Raw genomic sequence first — 27,759 nt, 5'->3', positions numbered from 1 at the left:
TCTTTTTGTGTGTATGTATATATATATATAGCTATATGTAAATAGCATTGGGGTGGCTATCTCTGCAGCTGGACTTCCCGAGGGGCTTCCTCAGTCCGTGTTTTCACCATCAGCTCTGGGTGGGTCTTTCCACTCCGCTTCCTTCCAAGCTCCGGGCTCCCCCCACTCAGGAAAACGGGAACCAGCTTCCTCCAAGGACACAGGGTTTCGCCAACCTGTGGAAATAAAGATTTGTTTTTCTGTCAGTGCAGTCTGGCTTCCGGGGTGATGTCAGTGCAGAAGGGGAGGGGGAGAGGGGGATTTGCAACACAAAGCTCTGATTGGGAAAGAAAGGGCTCCTCTTCTCACAGTCCCAGAGGCTCTGTCCATGTGGCAGTCACAGCCTTCCTTACCTGAGTGCACCAACCATACCCCCCCCCACACACACACACACCTGCTTTCAGACCTGTACATTTGCATGGGCATCATCTGTGACTAGAAACAGAATTGGAGCCAGGCGTGGGAGCGCACGCCTTTGATCCCTGGACTTGGAGAGGCAGAGGCAGGCAGATCTCTGTGAGTTCAAGGCCAGCCTGGTCTACACAGTGAGTTCCAGGATAGCCAGAGCTACATAGAGAAACTCTATGTAGACTAGCATGCAAGAAACCTCTGGTTCCACCCCCAGCACTGCAGGAAATCATACATGGTCATGCATGCCTTGGAAGGCAGAGGAAGGAGGATCAGGAGTACAAGGTCATTCTTGGCCAGTCCCAGAAACTAGGAAGTTCCAGGTGAGTCCATTTGATGACATAAGATCCTGTCTGGGGGTGAGGAGGTGGGATGAATTGAATTTGGGCCCTGAAGGTAAGTACCACTCTCTATACCAAAACTAAAATGTTTATTAATAGGAATAGATAAATGACAGGTAGATGATTGATAGGTAAATAATTGATAAATGGTGGGTGTGAGGTAGGTAGGTCAGTAGTTAGGTAGTCAGTAGGTAGATGGAGAATGAAAATCCAGAGGCTCATTATCCTTCCCTATTTGGAAGCAGCCTATTCGTCTGCTTGGCTCACACCTCCATCTCCCCATGTTCCAGACAGAGCTAGTTTTCTCACTCATCCATACATGCACACACACCCCAGTGCCCTGTGCTATGAGCCACTGCTGTGTCCCTTTCCCGTGGGAAGTTCCAGGGCCACAGGGGTGGTGTGTGTGTGGGAGAAGCTCTTATTACTTCTCTCCTGAAGAGCAGGTGCAGTCTGTGGAAACATGGGCAGGAGAGGCAGCACATAGGCCCCCAGAGAGAGATAGATCCCTACTGAGAATCGGATTCCTAAGAATCAGCCAGGATACAATGAGGCTCTCTTGGGGCTGAGTATGGGGGAGGAGATAGAGCTAGCAGGCGAGTGAGCGAGCGCACGCCCCAAACATCAAAAACTAGCACCCAGGAAACACGGCCTGCTCCAGTGAGAAGATTGTCTGGTCAAGGCTGGAGGCGGCACCAATCAATTAGTATAAACCCAAGTGGTTAGAAGGCAGTTTGATAACACGTCTATTTAGCCAAACAGGAATAATAGGGTTCCATCTTGGTCTCCCCAGAAAAGGGTTCTTGATCCAATTTACCAGAACCAGACAAGAGTTCCCTCCGGTGGGACAGGCCTCAAATGCAACTGTAAAGTGGTTGGTTGCTGGCATAGCGTTCATGCCATTATTGTCCTAGAGGTTAAAACACTGAAAATAAGTGATGGTGGAGTGTTTAACCCCCCCCCCACACACACCCATGGGGACACATATCACAACTCCTCAAAGGCCCAGGAGACATCACCAAAGGGGGTCAGAAAGAGCTGGGGAGGAGAGACTGTGTATCAAAAAGATGTCTTGTGGACATGACATGGCCGTCCGACTTCTGGCAAGACTGGGACCATCAACGTTTCATCATGGATGGGGAAGGGACTTAGGGGTCTCCACCCATCCCAGAGGGACTCCTGAATGGATACTGGTGGGAAGGCATCACACTGTCCTCAGTGGTGTAGCCACAGATAGCCTGTCATTGCTCCACCGAGAAGCTTCTCGCCCACACTTGGGCTGGTCAGTCTAATTAAATTCAGTGGACCGTGGATTTCAAGAAGACCTGGAGATGGGAGGAGACCTTGTTGAGAGGAAGGGTGTCAGTGGGAGAGGGAGGGGGGAATGAGGGAGGAGAACTGGGGGTGAAAATGTCTAAAGCTCATTATGTAAACATTTGAAACTACCAATGAAAAGATACGGGGGGGGGGGGGGGGACTTGTGCACAGACATTCATAGCTTCATGCAAACACCCAAATGTGCATCAGAGATGAATGGATTGAGTGCAATGTGGTCGGCTCAGGCCATGGAATATTATGTGGCCATAAAAAGGGAATGAACTACAGATTCATACACAAGATGGATCAAACTTGAAAACGTTATGCTAAGTGAAAGAAACCAGGAAGAAGATGAAAGATGGAGTATCATGCATTTACATGAAGGATTCACCAGAGGAGGCACCGTCTTTGGACCCCGAGAGCAGAGTGATGGTTGCTTAGGGATGTGAGGAATGGGATGTCCTGGGGAGTCATTGTTCATAGACACTTTCTTTTCTGCTTGCTGTTTGATAAGACAAGATCTACCCAGGTAGCCCAGGCTGGCCTAAAACTCACAATTTTCCTGTCTCCACCTCTCCAGTACTAGGATTTGAGGTATGCACAGCCACCCCTGGAAGATTTCAGAAGCGAAGGTGACAGAGGTTATCAGAGGAGACACAAACAGGAAGAACGCACTCCATAGTTGTTGAGAGAAAGCCCACAGATCTTTATTTCCCGATTGGAAAAAGTCCCGAATGTTGGTGGGTATCTGTGGTGTCTAGCTTCCTGCTGAGTGTGGCCAGAAGGGGACACAGAGACCTTAGACCCTGGATACTTACTCTTCAGGGGACTTTCTCACTGGTCACAGACCAAAAAACCCCAGCTCCAGCCCCACTGTGCCCTGTTGAGTGGTGACAGCCCCCCTCTATTGCCAACCTCGGGGCCCCACATCACTCTAAGCCCTGTTCACATCTCTGTCTTGAACCCTTGTCAACCTCTCCTCTGATGACTCAGGTTGGGGCTAGCCTCTGCCTCTTCCCTGGACAAGGGACCGATGCTCATCGGACTTCACGACGGTGAGTCAAACACACGGTCCCCACAGTCCACATCAGTGGGACCCAAATTGGTGACTTCACACTCTAGAGACTTGCTTAGGCACTGGCAGAAGAAGATTCTTAGCCACCCATCTGCTAACACCCTTTCCCCACGAGGAGGATGTGGCACACCAGGATCCCTACACTCTCCTGGGGCTACTTTCTACCTTCTGAGAATCTAGAACTGAAGCCATCAATTGACTCAACTGATACACACACCTGACTTAGTTTATGAAAACTAGCTTTGATGGCACCTAAAAAGTCTCACTTGGTCGATTCCTGACCACAAGGCTATGGGACGGAAATCAGCAGAGCCCACAGCAGTAATGGAGACAGTTGGGGGGTCCTGTGGCACCCATGTAATCCCGGCATGCAGGAGGTGGAGGCAGGAGGATGGAGCAATGGAGAAAGTGGTAGGAATACTTACGGGTACCTACCGTGTTCATAGAGTTCTGACTATGTGCTAAGCCTTGATCTCTGTGCTAATGAGGGGCAGGGTCCCTTGATGTGCCTTTCAGTATTACCGGGGAAGGCATGACAGGTCAGAGGTCAATGCTTGTGGTGGTTTAAATGAGAAATGTTCCCCCTGTAGCTCACATTTGAACACTTAGTCACCAAATGGTGTTTATAGCTTATATAGAAATCAGGATGGAGCTCTGTGTTGGTTAGCTCTTGTCAATGAAACACAAATTACAGTCACCCAAAAGAGGGAATGACCCTTAAGGAATTGTGCCCACTAGATTGGCCTGTAGCAAACCCATGATGCATTTTCTTGATTGATGATTGATGGGGGAGGACCCAGCCCAATGTGGGCGGTGCCGCCCGCGGGCAGGTTAGTCCTAGATTGTATAAGAAAGCAGGTTGAGCAATCTAAGGTGAGCAAGCCAGTAAGCAGCACTCCTCCATGGCCTCTGCTTCAGTTCCTGCCTCCAGGTTCCTGCCTTGGCTTCCCTGAGTGATAGGCTACAAGGTATACGATGAGGTATACGATGAAATAAACCCTCTCCTCCCCAAGTTATCACAGCAACAGAGAAGCGGACAGGGCAAGCCCTACCCACCAAGGCAGCCTCTGAGAAGACCCAGCATGTGAACTGAGACTTGAGACACAAGCATGGCCTTTCCCATCTATAAGAGGGATCATGAAAGCGAACCGGAACAACCGGGATTCAGACAAATGGGGAGGGAACCGCACCAGAAAGCAACAGGAACCCGTGTTGCATCGGACGTTTTTTTTCTAAGTAGCCAGCAACTGGGCTGACTTGCCTGTCCTACCTGGAAATCACTGAGCATGGAAGGAATCTCAGGGTTTCCCAGGTCAGCTTTCGGTCACCTTAACAAAGTATCGGAGGTAATACCAAGAGGGAAGGTTTATTTTGGCTGGCTGCTTGGACTTCATTGCTTTGAGGCTGGGATGTGGGATACTGCAAAGCTGCTTTCCTCATGTGGACCAGGAAACAAGAGAGAGGAAGAGCCCGGGGTCCCAATATCCTCAAGGATACACCTAACAGTGACTGGAAGACCTTCCACCGGGCCCCAACACTTAAAAGGTCTACCATCTTGAGGTAGCACAATAGCATAAAACAAGGCCTTTACACATTCCACCTTCGCCTTCTGGGGATGCATCCAAGCCACGGCCCTGCAGCTGCCAAAGGGACCCGCTCTAGGGCCTGTTAAATCACTGTTTACTGAGTGATATCCACAGAGACACGAGCCCCAGAAACAACTGTGTGTACCAATAATGAGCATGTGTCCCTCACATTGTAGTCTCCATGTGACCGAGTCCCACAGTGAGGGGTTGGCCTGGGTGTGCATTTTTTTTTTTTTTTGAGGGTTGCAGATCTCACTTGTAGGACACATATGCCCAAAGACCCCCTTCCAGCTTGATCTATAACCACAGCAGCCACGTAAAAGGACTTAAAAGTGTTTCCCCAACAGAAGGTTGGATTGGCAAAGTAAACTACATGTGGATTAGAAAGATATAAACCGGGGCTGGAGAGATGGCTCAGTGGTTAAAGAGCACTGGCTGCTCTTCCAGAGGACCTGGGTTCAATTCCCAGCACCCACATGGCAGCTCATAACTGTCTGTGATTCCAGTTTTAGAAGATCCAACATCTTTACACAGACATACACAGCAGACTAAAAGGGGACCCGACATCTTTACACAGACATACACACAGGCAAAAACATAAATGCATGTGAAACAAATTATAAAAAAAAAGAAAGACATAAACCGAGGTGGGCCAAGGTGGCACATGCCTTTAATCCCATCACTCAGGGGGCAGAGGCTGGTGGGTCTCTGTGACTTCCAGGCCAGCTGAATCTTGTCTCAAAAAAAGACAGGCAGACAGACAGACAGACATAAACTGAATGGTGCTAGAGCTGAGCTGGGGCTCACTGGACTAGCAAGGCCCTGGCTTCCATTCCCAACACCACAAAAAGTGAACATGCCGAGACAGAGCAATGGAAGTTTAAACATTAAAGTCCTTTTCTCCTTTAGTGAGTATGTATACACACACACACACACACACACACACACACACACACACACACACACTCAGTATCCTTTATCTGAAGTGCTTAGTATTACTAAAGTGGTGTCGGGGAATATGGGAGATGGAGAGATAGATGTCTCAGTGGTTAAAAGCAATTGTTGCTCTGCTAGAGAACCATGTTCAATTCTCAGCTTCCCACATGGCAGCTCATAACAACCTTGAACTCCAGTTCCAGGAGGAATCCAACGCCCTCTTCTGGCTTCTGTGGGTACTGCATACATGCAGGCAAAATGCCCATACACATAAAAATAATAAAAAATAATAAAAAATATTTAATTTTTTTAAAATTAAAAGGCCAAGGGGTGTGTGGAAACCTAACTGTAATTCCTGTGTTTAGAAGACAGAGACAGGGTGTCCCCAGAGCAAGCTGGCCAGGCAGACTAGCTGGACTGGTGAGCTCTGGGTTATGTGGTTCAAGAGGAAGACACCCAACATTAACCTTGAGCCGTCATGTGCACACAGGCGAAATTACACACACATACACACACACATGCATGCCAACACATAGTGTTTTAGAGTTCATATTTTCAGATTAGAGGTGCTCAAATCGTCCAGCTAGATTTATGGAGACACAGGCAGCTAGGTGACAAGTATGATCTAATACACGTGTGTACAATTTGGCAGAAGGACAGGATGATGTGTTTCAAATCTCCCCTGCCCAGAAGGGAATTAAAGTTAGTTCTGCCTGGGATGTTAATGTGTATTTACCAACAGTCTATCTTTCTTCCCCTTTTTCTTTCTATTTTTGTTTGTTTGTTTGTTTTTTCAAGACAAGGCTTCTTTGTGTAGCCCTGGCTGTCCTGGAACTCGCTCTGTAGCCCAGGCTGGCCCTGAACTCACAGAGATCCACCTGCCTCTGCCTCCCAAGTGCTGGGATCAAAGGCGTGCGCCACCACTGCCAAACTTTTTCTTTCTTATCTACCATTCGGTCTCCGAAGCCCGGCATGATGCTAAATTCTACTTCTGCCGCACTCTGGCGGACAGAGGAGCACGCCAGCTCCCAGCGGCTTGGTGTGGATGGTGTCAGATGGCGAAAGCTCTCCTAGTGCAGTGCAGAGATTTGGAGGAAAGCTCTTTGGGGCAGCATCCCTGACGAGGAAAGATTGCTCTAGTGAGTTCTCACTTCAGTCTCGATCTGAGGTTTCATGCGGGAGGCTGAGGGGAGCTAGTGGGACTGAGAACCCCCTGGGAAAAGTGTCTGCTCCCCTTAGCCTGGCCCCTGCTATCAATCATTAGGTGTCAACATAACCTAGGAGGTGACTGACTTCTTTAGGGTCTGAGGAGACTAAAGAACCATAGCGCCTTCCGCTGCCACACCCAACAACTGGCTTTCAGAAGGGCTAGCTCAACGCAGGATCGAACCCAAATAACCTGGGCATTCCTTTTTGAGGCAGGGTCTTGCTCTGCTGCTCAGGCTAGCCTCAGACTCCTGTCTCAAGCAATCCTCCTGCCTCACACTCCTGAGCATACACTACAGCTGCGTGCCACCAAGCCCAAGCCGGACAGACACGGACTGACCAATATCAGGGCGGATGTACCCGTTATGTGCTACATGTTATAATACGTGTTTTGGAGGATGTCCAAACAAAAATGTTCGCTGTGAGCTGGTTTCTAGGGTTACAAAGTGGGGAAGGGTGGAAGTCCACGGGGGAGGGAGCTAGATAGAGAAGCGGTGATTCATGCATTAGAAAGGTTGATGCCCACCTTTCAGTACGCATGGGGGAAGATCTCAATGGATGAGCTCAGGCGCTTAAAGTGGGATCCGCACAGGTGTGCGTGGGCCTGGAGGGAGGGCTGCCAGGGAGGGGGAGCTTCCAGGTGGAGGGAGGGGGAGCTTCCAGGTGGAGGGAGGGCTGCCAGGGAGGCCCCCCCCACACAGGTGTGCACTGAAACTCACTGAGCCCCCTAGAGTGAGCCAGGGTGAACTGTGATGTTGATGGGTTTGTCACCCACATACCCCTGTATGTAGGGGTCTTACTGCCACGTGGACATAGAGAATGTCACTAAAACTTTGCATATTTTCAAGAAAAACTGGAAATGCGGACTTCTGCAGGAGCACGCCTGCTTTGTAAATGTTGCAGGAAAATCCTGAATCGAGCGCAGCTGAGGCCCTGTTCCACATGGAGGTTGTCATACTCAACCCGTGCTCTGAGGAACAACTAGCTGGCTTTTAAGCATACCCCATCTTACCACCGGGGGTTCCCTCTGGGCCTCAGTTTCCCCATCTGCAAGGCACAGGGGTTGGATGGGATGGTATCTAATATCCTGTCCGGGTCTGGATGTGTTCCAGAAAGTTGGTATGGGAAGGGGGTGTTGTCACAGCCCTTTTGAGAATTGGTCAAGACAGTGACTCCTCTCCCAGACGGGCTGCAGTACAGGAGTATGACGTCAGTCAGGTTTACTGGGTCATTGCCAGGGACTTGCTGACTCCCCACAACCACAACTCTGTTCTTCACAGTGCTAGTGCTGGGGTATGGTGAGGGGTGAAAGCACATGGTTGCTTGCTCCATTATGAGGAGTTCAAAGCCAGCCTGGGAGTGTGACCCACGGCGCTGACCATGCGGTCACTCTCTCAGCTTAGACCTGGTGACTTCAGCAGGCTGCTGAGTCACAGATAGGGGGAGAGGGAAGCGCTAGCAGCTGCTTTAAACTGAGGATCAAAAAAGCCCTTAGGGTTCTTTCCGGCACCATGAATGTGGGCACACAGGCTGACCTCCACCCCAAAGAAAAGCAGCAGAAACCCAAACTGTCCATCTCCAAGGTGCACCCATGCCAGGCCACACACAGCAGGTTGGATCAGCTTGTCTCCTGACACCAGACACAGGGGGGGTGGTGTCTCACAGTTTGGGTGATGTGGGGCCAGGTCATCGATAGACAGGACCGTCACTGTGATTCCAGTTCACAGAGGAGCACCCAGGGTCTGGAAGGTAAATGGATGTGCTTACGGTCCCACAACTGGTAAATGGCAGGTAGAAGCTTTAATTAAAGCCAGCCTGACTCCAGGATTCATGCCCCCCAGCTGCTCCCCCTCAGGCATGAAGTATGGGTGAATTTTCTTGATGGTGAAGTCATAATTGATGAGTAAGTCCCATGGTCTGCCAACAGGTGGGGTTTCTTTTGTTTTGTTTGTTTGTTTGTTTGTTTGTTTTGGTGTGTGTGTGTGTGTGTGTGTGTCTGTCTGTCTGTCTGTCTGTGTGGATATTGTGTCTCTGTGAGGCCACAGGGGTCAGTGTCAGATATCTTCACTTCCTCTTCACCTTAGTTTTTTGGGACAGCGTCTCACTGAACCTGACTGAACTGCCAGTTTGGCTAGGTGGTCATTGAGCTCCGGGGATCTGCCTGCCTCTGCCTCCTCAGCTCTGGGATTCCAGGCATTCGCGCAAAGCCTGGCTTTTATATGGGATCCAAACTCAAGTCCTCATGCTTGGGCGGCAAACAGTTCATTCCCTGAGCTGTATTCCCAGCCCCTATAGGCTGTATTTTAAATCTGGGCTGGCTTTCAAAATGGCAGTTCTTCCGGAATCCATTTCATTGGGCTCAGCATATCCCCACTAGAGATCAGAAGTCACCGCACTAAAAGCCATCGCCCCATTGCTAGCATGAGAGCATCCTGAATGGTTCATCAAGTCCAAAGCACTACAGCCAAGATTGTATGATAGATGTGATGCCTGGCCCAGGGATCAGGTAGGCTAGGAAACACCCCAAGGCTTTGGGGACACGGCCAAGATTTGGAGCTCTCTGCACTCCCTCATTGGCTAGAGGTATAGACCATGAAGAACATTCCAGAGAAAGGCGAGCACTGGGAGGCAGAGACAGGCAGATCTCTAGGAGTTTGAGGCCAGCCTGGTCTATATAGAGAGTTGCATGCTAGCCAGGCCTACGCCACGAGACCCTGACTCTAAAGAAAAGGAAGACAGATAAACAGAAAGAAAGATTCAGCTAGGGATGGCAGCCGCCAGCTCTGGAGTCAAGCTGTCAGGCACATGATGTATTCAGGCTAGCGACAGGGATGACCGTGGTGGGGGACAGGAGTGGATGGCAGTGTGTGTCTAGATTCTAGGCATCTTCTAGAATGAGAGTCTAGAAGGTTCCTTTGAGTCTTTACCATGAGTTCACATTTTCTAGACAGTCTCTGGAACACACAAATGCTGACAAGCACTTCTGTACCAGAGTTCCACTCTTGAAAATTTGGCCATTTTTTAAGCTCGGTCTGTGCGGAGCCGAGCCACGGGGCATTCCTTACCACACCACAAACAGCTGGACAGCCAACAGCAGTGGATAGGGAGCACAAATGATTAAAAAAAAAAAAAGTCAAAGGATGCAGGACCGGCCAACCCTGGAGTATCACAAAGGGTTCAGTGGGTAAAGGTGCTTGCCACCAAGCTCGAGGACCCGAGTTTGATCCCCAGGAGAGAACTGACTCCAGAAAGTTGGTGTCTGACCTCCACACCTAGGCTGTGGACACACAGACACACACACATGTGCACATACACACGAACACACAAATACACCATGTGCGCACACACAAACTTTTTTTTTTTTTTTTTTTGGTTTTTCGAGACAGGGTTTCTCTGTGTAGCTTTGTGCCTTTCCTGGAACTCACTTGGTAGCCCAGGCTGGCCTCAAACTCACAGAGATCTGCCTGCCTCTGCCTCCCAAGTGCTGGGATTAAAGGCGTGAGCCACCACCGCCCGGCCAAACTTTTTTTAATACATAAGATACGGCTTCTATGACCTCAAGAACTTCTGGTTCTTGGCCCTGTCTGTGCCCACAGTGCCTAGCAAACCGTGGGCATGAAGCGATCACCAGTTCAGTGATGGGTAGAGCCGGTGCCTGGCACAGCCGAGGCTCTGGATGCCATCACCAGCAGCATAAAACTCCACCTATGAAGATGAGAATAGAGGTTGAAAATAAGAGAAAGTGGTTCTGTGTGTGTGTGGGGGAACAACTAGCTTGCTTCGTTCCGGCTGGATTTGTTTTCCCAGTGCATAGCTGTGCAGCAGGGACCAGCAAGTCTCGAGGGGTGTGTGTGTGGGGGGGGGGAAGGCGCGGGTGCAGCGCTGAACAGCGCTGGGTCACACAGTCATTAGAGATGAGCAGAGGGGAACAGAAGCTGGGTCCCTTCCTCCTCCCAGGTAGGTTGGCTTTTCAAAACCTAGTGGTGGGATGGCTGGATCCACCTGGCTGCATCTGGAGCATATTTAATTACCCAGTGAAGCTGTTTCTGCGGCCACGGCTAATGCTGGCGCTGGTGGTCCTCTCACTAGGCAAGTGAATAACTCTAGACAGGGACCAGCTTGGCGGCCAGAAGGCTGCTGCTGTCCTGCACATCTGGCCCCTTCCCCAGAGTTCATCCTCAGCAGCTGTCGGCCTGCAGTGACCAACTCCCTCCCCTGCCAAGCAGGACGGAGCCTGCTGGGAGGCACCTCCAGATTTAACCACTTAATCCCCAAAAGTGCCCTGTCTAGTTGACTGGCCGGTCAGCTGCCACAGCATTAATTCATTAAGGCCTCCCCATTAGATTCCTTGTAGCTGACCACTTTGCTTCTGGGGCCCACAGGCCCCTCCTTTCTCCTCTTCTGGTCCCAAAGCAGGAGTCTGCTGCCCTCCCCTGGCTCCCCTTTCAAAGACAGATTCCAGGGCCCCATTCCCTCTCTTCCTCCTTCCCCTCCCCCTCTTGAGGCACGCAGCTCCCAGCTCTCTCCCTCCCCACTCACCACACAGCCTCTTTTGTTTCTCTCCGGTATCTTTGGGCCTTGACTGGGTTACCTCACCCCTTCCTCCTGGCCTCACCAGCCCCCCTAGATGCATCCTCCCGCCCCTCCCCTATTACCTTACCAGGTCCCCTCCTCCACTGCAGCCCCCAGGCCAGGGGAAGAGGTGGCCAGCCCCTCACACTGGAAACCCCAGCTTGCCCTCACACTTTGCAGAGACTCCAGTAAATAAATGCCCTCTGCCTGAGAGCATCTTCCCCATTTTGAAAGAGACAAGAATGGCCCTGACCGGTTCAAGTCGAGTGAATTAAGAGCCAGGCCTGGCCCTGGCCACTTCTAAAAAGCTACTGTCAGAGCACCTCCATCTTCCCTGGAAGAGGATGGCTACCCTTTTACAGGCAGCTGTGGCTCTTACCTGAGGTCACACTGCCATGCTAGGGGTGGAAGCCAGGAATTTGCTCCTGCATGCTGAGCAAACCCTTCAGCGCCCAGCCACATTGCCAGCCCTTCTGGTCCCTAAACCTACCTCCTATATATGCAAATTCTGATAACTTTACCCATGTGTGCACATGCAGAGGCCAGAGGTGGAAGTTAGATGTCTTTATTGCTCCATCTTTTCCCCCCAGAGTCTCCCCCTACACACACACACCATTTTAGCTAGGCTGGCTGGCCAGGATCACCTGTCTCTGCTCGCTCTCTCGCTCGCTTTCTCTCTCTCTCTCTCTCTCTCTCTCTCTCTCTCTCTCTCTCTCTCTCTCTCTCTCTCGCTTCATGCTACCTCACAGGGCACGTACACAGACCCAGGGGATCCAAACTCAGGTCCCCATGCTCATACAGCAAGCACTTGACCTTACGGAGCCATCCTCCAGCCTCCACTGCCTGCTCCGTTATATCACCATATTCTGTCATGAACCTTCCCGAGCGGGCTAGTAAGAATGGCTAGGGGTGGGCAGACGGTTCAGTGGGTACAGGCATCAGCAGCCCAGCCTGACGACTTGAGTGTGCTCTCTCGGGGACACACACACAGAAGAAGGGAACCAACAGCTGCCCCTTGTCCTCTGACCTCTGCACTTGTGTGCCCACGAACAGTGAATAAATAGGATAAAAATTAAAAATTTCCCAAAGAATGATGGTGCGATCCGCCAGCAATGAGCATGGTAGAATTCGGCCTATGTTGGAAAGAGGGCCAGCTGATACATACATGCTCAGGAAGTATGGGTAGCTATTTTGTTTGTTGTTGTTACTTTGCTACCATGGTTGAATCCACGTTAAACACAAGCTCCGTGATCCATCACCGAGCTGCGCAGCAGCCCCCAGCCCTTACCGCCACCTGGGATCAGTCAGCACTGTACATGCAACCCACCTAACTTTTACCTGTGCTGGAAGCTCAGTGCTATGATTGTCTCCATTTTACATACAGAAAAACTGAGTCTCAGAGCTTGCTTGCTCGCTTGCTTTTATTGGTAACTTTGAGGAAACAAAGTGTTACTGGCTCCCAGCTGGGTCTCAGAACTAGGTGGTTGGGACCACAGACCCTGCTTAAAGCTAAGCCCCTAAGAGATTTGGAGTGGTGTCCCCCAGTCCAACACCCTCGCCCAGACACAGAAGGAGGCACGCGCATTTCCATCCCCCACGCTGGGTAAAGTGGAGAACACCCTACCTCTGGTACACAAAACTCAACCTATTACCCTCTCAGCTGGCTTTCTTTGCTCTAGCCAACTTGGGCAGACTAGGAAATGATGGGCTTGGTCCTCTTGTCAAAGGAGGAGGTGTGGAGCCCAAGGTGAGGAACCCCAACATGGGCTTCAGGAAGCGCAAGGGACCAGCTGGAGAAAAGCACTGGCACCTTCACGGGTCAGGAGCACCAGAGAGGTGAGAACCCTGATGGGTGTGGCTGGTGTGTATGTGTGTGGGGGTGCAGCAGGCAGAAGAAGCCAGAAGCCAAGAACTGGAGTGTATTTGGGGGTGCCTGTGTCAGGGCGCAGCATGGAGCTTCCTCTGGGACAGAAACAGAGCTGGGGTAGGAAGAAAGCCAGTTCTGAGGTGAGAGTTATCTTCTGTCTCCTGCATCCACATCCACACCACACCAAGAAAATCCTCACCACCACCACCACCACCACCACCACCACCACCACCACCACCACCACCACCACCCCTGCCATCCGGGCTCCAGTTTCTCAACTTCTCACCCTGGTCAGGGCGCAGACTGGAGTACCGGGTCCGCCTAGACCGCAGCCTTTTTTTCGGGGTCCCTGAGCACCCCAACTTCTGACATACATGCACACCTGTACAGGCTACAGGCTCCAGCCCTGGTCCCGAGTCTTCGGCCTCCTGGGCTTCTGCCATCCCGCCTGTACCCCCACGATGCCAGAGTCCACATCCCGGGCCCCTTTCTATTAACCTTCCTTCTCTTCCTATAGACACCTGCCATTTCTTCTTCTCTACAGCCCCCTCGCCCCGCTCCGCCCGCCCCAACTCGGCAACCTGCTTTTCTCTCCCCAATTCATCACCTGTTTTTCCTTTCCTCTCTCTCTCCTTCTTTCTGCCACAAATCTGTGGCACCCTCAAAAATATTGATCCCACCCCCCCGGGATTCCGCGGCAGCAGCAGCACTTTTGGAAGGAGGGACAGAAGGGGAGCAGCGCATGGGACCTCCAGAGCCGGGAAATCGGGCTCAGGGCGCCCCGAAGCGACACTTCTCTTCGCCAGCGCCCGGGGCTGCGCGAGCCCACGCGACATCTGTCGCCCGCGCTCCCGGCTCACACCCTGCTCACCCCCGCAGCTCCCCGGGCGCTGCCACCCCCCACGCTCCGGCTGCCGCCTCTCCCTGCGGCGCGGCGCCAGCTTTCCAAGGTGTCTGCGCGCCCGCCCGCGAGGCTAGGCTGGGATCGGCGCGCGCGCGACGCGACGTCTCCGGGTTTCTGGTTACCTCACCTGTGGTCTTCACCCCCACTCTCGGAGGTCAACCTAGTGCCCCCCATTCCCGTTCTCTGAATCCTCTCTACTCAAGAACCTAGGAAGGTGACCCTGACACTTCTACCCCCCCCCCCCCCAACTAGCTTAGCACACACAACGCCTGGCAGACAGCGGGTGCTCCCAGGTCCCCCTATCAAGGACCCACCTACAGCCACTGGGCATCAAACGTGAGACGCTCAGCACCCACTCAGCACCCTGTGACCACCGGGAGCACACAGCAGGCTCCCACACCTCACACCGCATCCATTGGGGGTGACAGGAGGCCAAGCTCTAAACCGCGACACCTCGCGGTGAAAGGAGCCACGAAGTTACCCGGGAGATGGGACGCTGAAGTGCGCCTGCCTGGGGGGTCGGGGATCGAGGACCAGCACCCAGCCAGTGAGAAACTTCCATGGGAGGGGATGGAGGCGGGGGGGGGGGTTGTCACAGAGAATGAGGATTCGCAAACTGCAGATGTGACACTCGGGGGAGCAGGGAGTTAAGAGCGGAGAGATGGAGACCTGAGCAAGCCTGGAGTGACTGTTGGCGTGGATGGGACTGGGGAGGGGGAGGCTTTTAGCTCCGTCCAGTATGGTTCTGCTCCGTGTGTTTACTGGGGCTGGTGACGACGGTGACGGCTTAAGTCCTTCTAAAGCCACTGTGCGGGAGAGGAGGGAGGGGGAGAGAGAATAGAGAGGGAGGAGAGAGTGGAGACATAACAGAGGGGGGCGAGGGGAGAGAGAGGGAGGGAAAGAGTGTGTGAAGACGGGAGAGGGAGAGAGAGAGAGAGAAGAGGAGAGGAGAGCGAGAGAGAGAGAAGAAAGGGGAGAGAGGGAGAGAGAGAGAGAGAGAGAGAGAGAGAGAGAGAGAGAGAGAGAGAGAGAGAGAGAAGAGTGCAGATACAACCGAGGAGGGGAAGAGGAGAGAAAACATTGAAGAAAGAGAAGACAGGACAGGGTGGAAAGAGAAGGGAGCGAAAGACAAGAGAGAGGTGGGAAGAGAGAGAGAGAGAGAGAGAGAGAGAGAGAGAGAGAGAGAGAGAGAGAAAGAGAGAGAATCAGAGTGAGAGGAGAGTGAAAATCGGAGAGGGGAGGAGAGAGGCAGTGTTGGGGGGGGGGGAAGAGTGAAGACCGAACCTAGAGAGACAAGCGGGGAAAGGAGGGAGGGAGAGAGAAAACGAAGAAGAGAGGAGAGAAAGAGAGAAAGGAGAGAGAGACAGAGAGAGAGAGACAGAGACAGAGAGAGAGACAGAGTATGAGACAGAGACAGAGACAGAGACAGAGACAGAGACAGAGACAGAGACAGAGACAGAGACAGAGACAGAGACAGAGAAAGAAACAGCGCGTAGCAGACGCTCCGGGTCTGGGCCGAGAGGGGACAGGGCAAGCGAAGAGGAGCGAGCTGCTCCCGGAGGTGGCGCCCTGGCTCCCGCCGCCGCGCTCGCTCTCCCTCCAGCTCCCCGGCTCGCCCGCTCGCCTTCTCGCCGGCCCGCGTACCTGTTGCTCGGTCCGGGCTGGGTCTCGGCTCCGGTCCCCCCTACCAAGAAGGCCCCGCGCGCGCCGCCTACGCGCTCCGCCTGCCGAGCAGCCAGGCCGCCAGCGCCGCCACCTGCGCGGCCGCGCACAGCCAGGGCCAGCGGGCGCGGAGCGCGGGCAGCAGCGCAGGCAGCGGGTCCCGGGGCCGCGCGCGGCGCCGCATGGCGCGACGGTGCAGCTCGTCGCCCAGCGCCTGCAGCCTCAGCGCGGTCACCTGCGCCGCCGCCCAGCGCAGCCCGGGGCGAGCGTCGCCGCAACCGCACACGGCCGGAGGCCCGCGGCCGCGATGCCGGGGACACGGGCACATGGCGTGCGCGGAGGAGCCTCCCCGGACCCCAAGTTTCGCCCTGCGCCGCGCGTTTGTTGTGCTGACGGCGCTATTATTAATTAAAGTGTCACATGGTGGAGGGGGCGGGGAGGGCGCGGGGAGGGGGTTACATCATCCGGCCCGGGGGGGGGGGTTGTGTGTGTGTGTGTGTGTGTGTGTGTGTGTGTGTGTGTATGTGTGCAGGAGAAGCAGCCGAGAGGTAACTTTTAACCCTAGCGACGCCGGCAAGGCGGGGACAGGCAGGGACGCGGGGCTTCGGGGATGCTGGCCCAAGGCGTCCGTCCACTGTCTCGATTCTCGGGATGCGGGAGCTCCAGCTCGGACGCAGCCTGCGAAGCCAGCTCGGCGCACAGTGGGGATGACGCTCCAGCGAGTTCGGTGGTTGTTTGAAAAGATCCCCGGGCTGTTGTGTGGCTTGGGTGGCGGGAGGCAGGGGGGATTCTAGTCGACTTGCCCGGTTTCGGGGCTGACTCGGCACCTGTCAGCTTTTGGGTCGGTTCACACACTCCTAACATGCGTTCACACCCCCTTCTGGTGACCTGACCTAAGCACATCCTGGGGTGAGAGCCCGAAATCTGAAATGGAGGTGAGGGGGGCACTGGAGCTGGAGGGGTTGGACCCCAACTCCGGCGAGTTGCCCTTGCACTCCAGTCCCCACCCCGCCCCGCCCCCGCCCCGGGACCTTTCTAGAGAGAAGTTCTTATTGCCTGCTTGCTTTGTGAACATTATCTTTCCTAATGGGGTTATGGATTGTAGTGGACCCTGTAAGACACTGGCTTGGCGCCTGGTGAGATGACCTAACCTGAAGACCAATCCAGTTCCGCTCCAGCCCGGAAAGTACGCTGGGGAGGGTGCCGACTAGTTCTTGGGATTCAGTAGGGTGTCAGAGAGGACCCCCCCCCATTGTCATATCCACTGGGATTTGGACCTGGAGGAGCAGGGAGGTGCCTCCAAGCCAGTGACTTCAGAACCTTCGAGACCCTTCAGGGTCGCCCCTTCAGACCTGCAGAATATTGTCAAGGCCTGAGGAGGCCTTTGGTGCGCCTTGGAAAAGATTTTTCATGACCATGAACTTGGTGGAGTAGCACCTGACTGTAATCCTCACAAGTTCAAAGCCAATCAGGTCCACATAGGGGTTCCAGGCCAGCCAGGGCTACCGAGGGAGAACTTTATATTTTAAAAAAACCCAAAGAGTCAGGGATGACTCCGTGGCCGTTCAGTCCTGTGAATCCGTGTGATCCGAAGAGAAAACGAAAATGGATACCCACAGTATGTCCTCTGAGCTCCGTATGCTTACTATGCTTTTATGTGTATGCATGCACATTAAATAAATAAATAAATAAATAATAGATAGGCAAATAAATAAATGTAAGTGTTAAAAAGAAAAAAAACCAAACCAAAAGACATAAAACTATGAAATCACCTTTTGGTGATTTTTGTTGTTATTGTGACTGTTGTCTTTGTTTTGTTTCGTACAGGCCTGTTATGTAGTCCAGACTCGCATTTAACTTGAAACTCCCTTGCCTGGTCCCCCTGAGTGGTGGGACACCAGGTGTGTGTAACATGAATTGCGAAACAGTCTTATAATAAAACAAACAAAACAACAACAAAAAAACAAACCCACCTGGAGCCAGATATTGGGATGAATGCTGAAAGATCAGAGAGACAAAGGAACAAGCCCCAGCCACACCTCACCTTGCCAACTCCACAAATCCTCTGTTTGCTTCTGCGTCCTCAGCGGAAAAAGAACTTTTAGTTCCTGTCACCTCACGCCTTATATACCCTTCTCCGCCCAGGCATCGCTTCCTGGGATCAAAGGTGTGTGTGTGCTTCCCAGTACTGGGATTAAAGGTGTGTGCCACCGCTGCCTGGCTCTGTTTTGTCTTCTAGACTGAGTCAATCTCATGCAGTCCAGGGTGGCTTTGAACTCACAGAGATCCAGACAGATCTCTGACTCCCGAGTGTTAGGATTAAAGGTGTGTGCCACCCACTGCCTGACCTCTATGTTTCATCTAGTGGCTTGTTCTGTTCTCTGATCTTCAGGCAAACTTTATTAGGGTACACAATACATCACCACGGATGTGCAGCGACATGCTCAGCTTGGCTTATTTTCATCTGCATTCATGGTATCTCCCTTAGCGACTTGGTGAGGTGACACTCAGAGATCAGCATAGCCACGCTGTGTGTGCTTCTGGTGGCCCTCACCTTCCCCCAGTCTCAGTTCATCTTCCCTAACAACTGCCCACACTGCCCAGTACCTTCCATGTCAGCAGGCCCGCCAAGGGCCTGGCTTGTGCTCCTACCAAGAATCTGTTGCTGCCCTGTTTCTAAGATGAGGAAGCCAAGGCCCCGGTCCATGAGGCCTCTTGCCCAAGATGAGGGTTAGTGCAAAGCCTGGCCCTGAACTGGGGCACCCCGTCGCAGGCACCAAGCCCTAGCCATGGTTAGACTGATAATACCTCCCTCCCAGGACCAGGGCCCAGACTAAATGAAAGAACTGCGTGCCAAGCGCCTGGCATGCGGTGGGCCCAAATAAACCTTGGTCCCCTCTGCTTCTGGCCAGAACCACTTCTCCATCTCCTGGGACTCCGGCTCCCTAATCCCAGCCATCCTTACGGAGGGCAGCTGAACCAATGCCCGAGTGTAGTGGTCCAAGATTGAAGATACAGTGTCTATTTAAAAAGCCCTTTGGTTTTGAATGGTCCCCACCCCTCCCTTTTAATCTCCGCGCTTTTAACGGCTCACTTCATGGACATTAATTTTAATGGGACGATTATTGCCCTGTTTGGAAGCCTGCCCCTCGAAACGCTGGGCTCACAAGGTGGCACGGGGTTGGCTCCCGGCAGCGAGGATGCTTTTTTTTTTTTTTTTTTTTTTTTTTTTTTTAAAGCAGAGGGAGTGCAGCTTTGGCTGTGGGGTTGAGAGGAGAGGAGAAGGGGGTGATGGGGAAAGGGGGTCAAGGGAAGGCCTCTGTCTGCCCATCGCTGAATTAGTCTCTAAAGTTGGCTCACACCAGTTACCCTGCTCTGGTTGCACTGGGTCACTGGGAGGTTGGCCTTGAGATGTGGCCTTTAAGAAATTTATTCTCCTCCCCCCCTTTATGTTCGTGTGTGTGTGCGCGCGCGTATGTGCCATGGAGTACATGTGGAGGTCACAGGAGGATTTGCAAGAGTCAATTCTTTCTTTCTACCATATGGGCTCGGAGATTGAACTTCACTTATCAGACTTGGTGGCAAGCCCCCTTATCCACGGAGCCCCAAGATGGGCCCTTTTGAAGCATCCATTTCTTTAACTTGGAAGTAGAGATGGTATCAGCATGGACCTCACAGGCTTGGGGATCTTGTAAACCGCCCCCACCCCCACTAGCATGGAGCCTAGCATATGGCCTTCCTTCGTTTACTAGCACAGGCCTGTAAATCCCTGCGACTCAGGAGGCCGAGGCAGGAGCATTGCTAGGACCTTTTGGGAAGACAGAGTGAATTCAAAGCTAACCTGGGCAACTTGGTGAGACCCTGTCATGTTGGGTGGGTGGCCGACAAACACTTGTTGAGACGAAGGCTGACCGGTTAAATGAGTGACCATCTGATAACTGATAATGACTGAGCAGGTGGGTGGATGAATAAATGGCTGACGGCCTGAATCGCTGACTTATTTGAATGAATGAAAACATTTTCATTGGTCTTTTCCTCTTTAATGTACAAAGCGGGGTGGGCTGGAGAGAGGGCTCAGCGTTAAGGGTTAAGCACATCTGCTGCTCTTCCAGAGGATCCAGGTTTGGTTCCCAGCACCTGTATCTGGCAGCTTACCACCACCTGTGACTCCAGGTCCAGGGACTCCAATGTCTTCCGGCTTCTGTGGACAACTACACAAATGTGACATATACTTACACACATACACACACACACACACACACACACACACACACACACACACAGAGTCTAAAAGATTCAATGATGCACATGGGAATGTTATAAACGATGGCATACTGATACGTTTATGTGTGTATGTATGTACACACGTGTATGCATGTATGTGTGCCTGGCTTAGAGCATTCTCTTACCCCCTACAGAAACCAACACTGTTTTGGCTAGAAGAGGTTGTAAGTTCTTTTATTTGATTAAAACATTATTTACTCAGTCTGGTGTTTGAGAGCCAGGGAGGCTTTCCTTAGGTGTTTTAATGCACGTGGCTGCGTACAGTGGCAAATGAAGGGAAAGCTGTTGCCTCCCCGAAACAGCTGTGTTTCCGGGAGACATCTGTCAATGCCAAGTCCAGATCTGATGCCAGGAGTCAGCTCACAGCACATACATTCTCTAACTCGAAGCCGGGGATAGTGGGGGTGATAGATTTAAGTTTAGGAGCCAGAAGGACCTAGGTCATGGTGGCCGTACTAAATGACAGCAGGAGGCCTCTGCAGTCTCTCCTCTCTCTGGGCCTTGGCTTTCCCATCTGTAGACTGGGAATGGAAACTCTAGCCTTGGGATGGCTGTGAGCATTGACACAGAAGATTTATGTGGAGAGTTAATAGACGTGATGGACACTAAAAATGACCCGTGATCTTTGTGGATGTCCCGGGCTTGGTGAATATCCACTTAGGAAACAAAATAGAAACAGTGACCCAACCCCACTGAGGAAACAAGGAGAGTCAGTTCTCAGGGAGCCTGGAACCTGTGTCTCACAGTTACTCCCAGGCTAGTCCCCTCCATCTGACAGACCCAGAGCCAAATGGCTCTTGTCCTTCCTGGGTATCCTGAGGAGATAGGGTAACCCCTTCTCCGGGGGCTTCCCGATGACCCCTCTGGTGCCTTCCCTAAGGGACTTTTTGTTGAAAGTAAAGAGCAGGTGAATGGCCACAGCGGGGGAGAAAAAAAATTAACCATCCAGTAATTATAGTCTCAGGCATAAACTCGCTTGTGCATAAAGCCTAATTCCTTGATTAGGAGTCAGGAGACAGGGGGCTGATTCAACTCCTGTCCCTGCTGTGAAAATTATGCCTCATTGCCCCCCATTCAGGCAATAATCACCTCCCCGAGGTGGGAGAGATTAGAACTGATAAAGATGGAGGTGAGGGTGAAGGTGACTGCCATGGAGTGACCCAGAGAGTCCAGGGACTGAAAATGATCCTCTCTGACCTCAAGACCCCATTTCTCGATATTCACTCTAGCCCAGTGCAGGCAGGTGTTCCCTGGACAACGTTTCATCCTCAGACTGGAAGGGCTTATTGGCATCTAGTAGACAGAGGTCAGAGAACTGCTCAACACCCTACTTGAGCACAAACTTTCTGGCCCCAAATGTCAATACACTGTATTCAAGAGCCTCCCACCAGACAGGTTGCCTCAGCATGTACTTGGTTCAAGAAGCAAGAACCATCCGACTCCAATCAGACAGTGTTTTATTATTCACTTGACAACTCCAGAGGACGGGTTGCCAGTTTACAGCCTGTGTGCCCACCTGGCCTTTGCCCACTCTTCTAACAGTTTGACTGCCCTAAGGTCACCCTCATTCAGCTCTGCATAGTATCTCAGTGTTGATACTGCGGTACCTGCGGCAGAGTTGAATTGTTGAGGAATATTATTTGAAGGTGTGTTACTTTTGTTTATGTTGCATTTGTTTAACTCTGTGAAGCTGTGTTACTGTGCCTGTCTAAAACACCTGATGGTCTAATAAAGATCTGAATGTCCAAGGGCAAGGCAGGAGAAAGGATAGGTGAGCCTGGAGGTGTGGCTGTACACACCTGTAAGTCCAGTGCTTTTGTGGGAGCACGGGCAGGGGCACTGAGACTAGCTTTTGAGTGTTACCTGCCCCTGGATAAAAAGGTGCTTGCTCCTCTCCAGTGCACTGTCTCACGGGCCTGAGGATGGAGAGACAGAGGAAGTTGCGGGGAGGATGATGGCCATCTGTAAGTCATCATCCTGGGGCAGCAGCAGAGACTGAGCTGTGGTTCCCAGGGAAACGCATCGATATCAACAAGCGGGCACAGAAGAGCCTGCTGACATGTATTCCGAGAGGGCCCTCTGTGTTCGCATTCTCTGGAGGAACCAAACCCATAGAGTGTACGTGTGTGTTCTAAAGAAGGGCGACTGAATTGGCTGGTGGGATAGGGCTTTAAACAATGACAAACAGTTCAGTCCGAGAAGCCCGGATGCCCTAGCAGTCCCAACCTGGTGCTGAGGGCTGAAGTTCCCCGGAGGGTCTGGTCGCTGGTGTTGAGTCCAGATGTGGAAGGCGGAGGAAGCCAAGGTCTGCTTCAAGCAGGCAACAACAGCAACCACATTGGCTCAGAACAGCAGAGGGCTTGCATGCTCCCTTCCTTTAGTGTCTGGCCCATGGGAAGGGGTGCACCCCCACTTATGGTAGGTCCCCTCTACCCCAGTCACTGTCTCCCATGTCAATCTTATTTGGAAACAGCCCCCCAGACACAGAGATGTGTTTCGCCAGCCTAGATGACAACCAAGACCTACCGTCACCCTGCCTGTGGGGGCCACTCTATCTCCTCTGTTTTAAGCACTTCTGGAAATCCAGTTGATTGCTATCCCCCCCCCCCCCCCGTCTTTATCCAATCAAGAGCTGGCCATGTGACTCATTAGGCTCCCAGCCCGGACTGAACATCAGGACCATCTGGGGACCACTAGGGTTGCAGAAGAGACTCCAGTCTGAGGAGACTGCACAGAGGGCTAGCGCCCAGTGACTTCCTGGATGGGCTGGTTCAGGGCCTGGACCAGGAGATGGACTCCAGGTTGTGAGTGCATTCCGTAGAGATGGCTCCTGGGTTCCGTGATGACAGCCATGGGTCAGACAGACCTGGGGTTTGACGTTTGGAGGGATCTCTCTATGCTTGACTTTCTCAGCCATCCTTCAACTTCGGCTCTTCTTTAAGTCAGCGAGATGTTGGGGTCTGGTGCTTATAAATGAAAGACCGGGCTTCAAAGGAGCATGTGCAATATAGCAGAAGGTGGTCCACATAGCTCAGCATTCACAGAGCCCATAGTTGACAATGTCTCCATCTGTTAAGACTTATGGATCAGAGCCAGCCCTCCCTCCCCCCTCCCTCTCTCCCTCCCTCCCTCCCTCCCTCCCTCCCTCCCTCCCCCTCCACCTTTCTCCTGTTCTTCTCCCTCCACTTTTCTCTGTATATATACCAGGATGGATTCAAACTTGCAATTCTCCTGCCTCAGACTCCTGACCGCTGGGCCGACAGGTGAGCCCTCACACCTGCCTGGCTTCATCTTATTCCTATTACATCACTGACCGCATACCAGCCGCCACAGCCCCACGCCTTGAGGTGGCTATGGTACCCAACAAGGACCACTAAGTGACCGGGGATGTGAGCAAGCCAAGGTATAGCCTCTGTGACAGTTGCTGAGTCGGACACTTGGGATGTCCTTGGAGAGGCTGTGGCTTTGCTTTTTACAGGCGGCACACCTTGGAGCTGCTCAGGGTCTCCAAGGACAAGTGGGTTTTCAAGTTCATCAGGAAAGGGTGGGGCATGCCTGTGCACCAAGGAGAAACAAGAGCCGAACCACAAAGGTCCTGACCCCCAGGAGCCAATCAGTTGCCCAGGACAGAGTCCCTTCTCCTACTTGAAGAGTAAAACATAGGAAAACATTACTCATTGTAGATACTGCCGTAGCAACCAGCTTTGAGCTGTAGTATCGCTTACTGTTTGCCCCAGGACATCTTTACTGCCTTGGTATGGGTGTCCATGGCGACCCATTTACTGCTACCCAGGCCTGGAGTGGGAGGTTGTTTAAACTCTTGGCTTGACCTCTGATGAAGGAGGAGAATCCCTGGATAACGGCTGCCAGCTCTTATCTCACGGAGGACACTTCCGAGCTGTGTTCTTCAAGCATCTTTAAAGACCCCAGTGGGGTAGAGCTCAACTCACTCACAGTAGGACCAACTCAAGAACGCTCCTTGGAACTCACTTCCAGCAGCCATTTCGTCAAACGGGCTAGTTTCTCGAAAGCCGGGGGGGGGGGGGGGCAGGCTCTGCCTTCTGGAAGCATCAGGATGTGTCCCACAAGGTACAGATGATAAAGAATTCAGGCTTGGAACTGTAATCCCAGCTTTTGGGAGTTGGAGGCAGGAGGAGCTCCGTGAGTTCAAGGCTAACTTTGGCTACGTGGTAAGTGCAATACCAACCGGGTTACAGAGTGAGCCTTTGTCTCAAAAATGACAACAATCACAAGGTCCTAATTCTGTCCCTGCTGGAGAGTTCTTCTGTTACACACACACACACACACACACACACACACACACACACACACACACACACACACAGACCAAACAACAATATAATGTCCCAGCGCTGATAAGAGGAAGTGGACACAAAGTCCCACCCCTAATTAAGAAACTGTTTGCAATTGATAGCTTCTGGGAGAGGGGGAAAAAAATTGGTTTTCTTCAATGGAGTGACTCTGGGTGTACCAACCACACCCCAGGGCAGGCGCCACACTCTGAAACAGTGAACTAACACAAATTGGACCCCACCCCCCATTTTGGTTTTGTTTCTCTGTGTGTTGTGCCTTTTGTGTTGTTTTGGCTTTTTGTTTATTTGTTTGTTTGTTTTTTGAGACAGGGTTTCTCTGTGTAGTTTTGGTGCCTGTCCTGGAACTCATTCTGTAGCCCAGGCTGGCCTCGAACTCACAGAGATCTGCCTGGCTCTGCCTCCTGAGTGCTGGGATTAAAGGCATGCGCCACCACCGCCCAGTGCTAATGTTCTTTAATACTGATGCCCCTCGATGTTCTTTCTATTTATTTATGCGATTTTCTTAGAATAAAGTCTTGGGAGTAGAATTGCTGAGAGAAATGGATGTGTGTAAAAGAGCATGTGGAATGTCCATTTCGGTCAGCCTGATCTTCAATTAGTTTGTTGAAACTTACTGTTGCTGTTTTTAAGGACTTATTTATGTGTGTTTTTTAAAAAATGTATCTCTATACATGTCTGTGCATTTATGTGCACTGAGTGCGTGTAGGTGCCCCTGAAGGCCAGAGGGCATCAGATCCCCTGGAGCTGGAGTTACAGGCAGGTGCGAGCAGCCGGACATGGGTCCTGCGAATGAACCTGAGTCCTTGGAAGGAGCCATAAGTATTTTTTACCCACTGAGCCACCTCTCTAGCTCCCTGACCCTGCTGCTATTTTTACTACAGCAGAAAACAAACAAAGAAATAAACAAACATGGTAGAGAAAGCCACCCAGTTTCCTACCTGCCTTAGATGTGGGCTGTGTGACTTAATGGTTAACTGAGTCACTATCCTTTAGAGCCCAAAAGCAAGCAAACAAACAAACAAACAAACAAACAAAAAACGGCAGCAGAACCCTGAGTTTGCAAATCACCAGTCATGTGTTTTGGGACATGTGTTCCAAGCCTTTCTTCTTGGGTTTTCTCATCTCTAAAGAGTCACTACGCATCTGGTAACTGGCTCTTCCGGTGCCGGCTCATCACCAGCTTCCAATCTAAGAGCCAATCATCTCCAAGGGAAGGGAGGCAGCACAGGCTAATTGTGCCAAAAGAAAGTCGCCAGCTGTGTTATGTGTTGTGGTACAGGATGCCGGGGGATGAATAGCAGGGAGTCAGGACGGATTCAGAACTGGGATAAGAGTAAGCAAGCTGTGAGTTGAGATATGGAAGGTGTCTGTCTAGTGGGGTCTCACCAAGCCAAGGTGAGGAGATGTCACGGAAGCGCTCAGGGCAGAGGTCAGGCATTACTGTAAGAAACAACTAGCCGGGCGGTGGTGGCCCATGCCTTTAATCCCAGCACTCGGGAGGCAGAGGCCAGCCTGGGCTACAAAGTGAGTTCCAGGAAAGGCGCAAAACTACACAGAGAAACCCTGTCTCAAAAAACCAAAACCAACAACAACAACAACAACAAAAAAAAAACAACCCAAAAACAAAAACAAAAAAAAAAAAACCAAACAACAACAACAAAAACAAAGCCAAAAACTTCTACTGGTTTCATTTTCAAAGGGGCCTCAAGACAGCATTGGTCTCACGACAAGTGAGCAGACACATTAGATTCTAGTGACCAGAGCCCCGCCCATGCCTGCTACCCACCCACCCGACCACAAACTAGAAGTTTAGAATAGAAAATTGCTTACAGCCTAGCCTGCCTGCAAGGCCACATGCCCGACGAGGTTTAAAATGAACAGGACATAAAATGTAAAATTTAGAGATGCTTCCCCCCCCACCCACCCCCACCCCCCACCCCCCCCCCCCCCCCCCCCCCCGCTCCCAGAGCTTTTGTTTAGAAAAAGATGATGGAAGTAACAGATGGAAAGGTAACACCCAGATGATACAGGATGGGTGAAATGGGGGAAGGGGCTTGCTTGCATTTGGGTTTCAAACCTCTACATTCAATCAGCACACCCGGCCTTGCAGAGCAGTAAACCTCCATGCCAAGTCTCCAGTGCTCTTATTATGAAGTGAGGGTCACTGTTCCTCACAGTTATGGAAGTGGGGGATGCCACCCTATGCCATGTCAACATAAAAACAATTTTCACCTCCAAGGGTGACAAATAGGAGTGACTGCGGTGTGCGGTGTGCGAGCCATCCTCTGATGCCAGGAAAGGATGAGGGTTGGCGGGAGGCTGGGAGGTCAGAGCGGCAGTGGAGAGTGGAGGGCAGATGGGACACTTGATTTGTCAGCACACAGGTGTGGAGCGGTCACTTATGAGGAGGCCTAACTTCACATTAGTGCAGCCATGACAGGCTGCACACTAACAATACTGGGACGAGGCTTCACCCTTACAATAACCAGGAAAAGCAACAAATTGTATCTTGCAGGGAACCAATCAGAATTGAGACAAGTACTAGATGCTCTAGAACAATAAGGAGAGCTTACATCACTTGCATATCGGTTGCCAATTTCCTTGCAGCAACGCCAGTACCAATCCCTGTTTGGCAAGACTTCTGTTACCTCACTCCTGCCCCATCAGGAGATCAACAACTCCCATCTGAACCCGGAATTCCCCTACCCCCACCCCCATCCTTTACTCCTTAAAAACCCTGCCTCAACTGAGCTCAGGGCTCTTCTTGATCCAACCACTGTGTCGGAACAGACAGAGAGTCCAAGCTTGAGCTTGCAATAAAGGCTCTTTGCTTTTGCATACAAACTCGGACTCCTGGTGATCTCTGGGGGGCTCATGACACAGGCATAACAACTTATATTGTTCTATTATTAAATAAAACTCATGAGTCAGATATCGGGGTCAAAACCTGATTGATCAGAGAAGCGACCTCCTCTCTCCTTCCTTGATCCAAAAGGGTATGAGAATCTTTATAAGCCCCTCCCTACTACTTCTTGTCTTTCTCTATATGTCCTCCCAAAACCTCTATGGCTAATTCTAGCCAGCTAGTAGCTAGCTCCGTTCTCTGATTCAAGGTAAACTTTACTGACATTCTCAGGAGTGTCAGAGTAGGATCAAAATATCCCACAACACAGGTGGCAGATGAGCAAGTGGTCAGCTGTTGGCAGGCGCCCAGACTTACACTGAGGT

The 27,759-nt window shown here is 51.8% G+C and overlaps 1 protein-coding gene across 1 annotated transcript; it reads right to left on the bottom strand.

Annotated features, from left to right (window-relative positions):
- Positions 1 to 88: 88 nt before the first annotated feature.
- On the bottom strand, positions 89 to 16,294 carry LOC107401396 (activator of apoptosis harakiri). Its single transcript, XM_076561087.1, has 2 exons — positions 15,896 to 16,294; positions 89 to 215 (listed from the first exon to the last, which is right to left on the bottom strand). The coding sequence occupies exon 1, from the start codon at positions 16,239 to 16,241 to the stop codon at positions 15,963 to 15,965; it is 279 nt and encodes a 92-aa protein (XP_076417202.1). The 5' UTR covers positions 16,242 to 16,294; the 3' UTR covers positions 89 to 215; positions 15,896 to 15,962.
- Positions 16,295 to 27,759: the final 11,465 nt, after the last annotated feature.

This window comes from Peromyscus maniculatus, chromosome 23, assembly GCF_049852395.1.
Source record: "Peromyscus maniculatus bairdii isolate BWxNUB_F1_BW_parent chromosome 23, HU_Pman_BW_mat_3.1, whole genome shotgun sequence".
NCBI lineage: Eukaryota > Metazoa > Chordata > Mammalia > Rodentia > Cricetidae > Peromyscus > Peromyscus maniculatus.
Note: the sequence above shows the minus strand (reverse complement) of the source record. Positions and strands in the feature narration are given on the sequence as shown.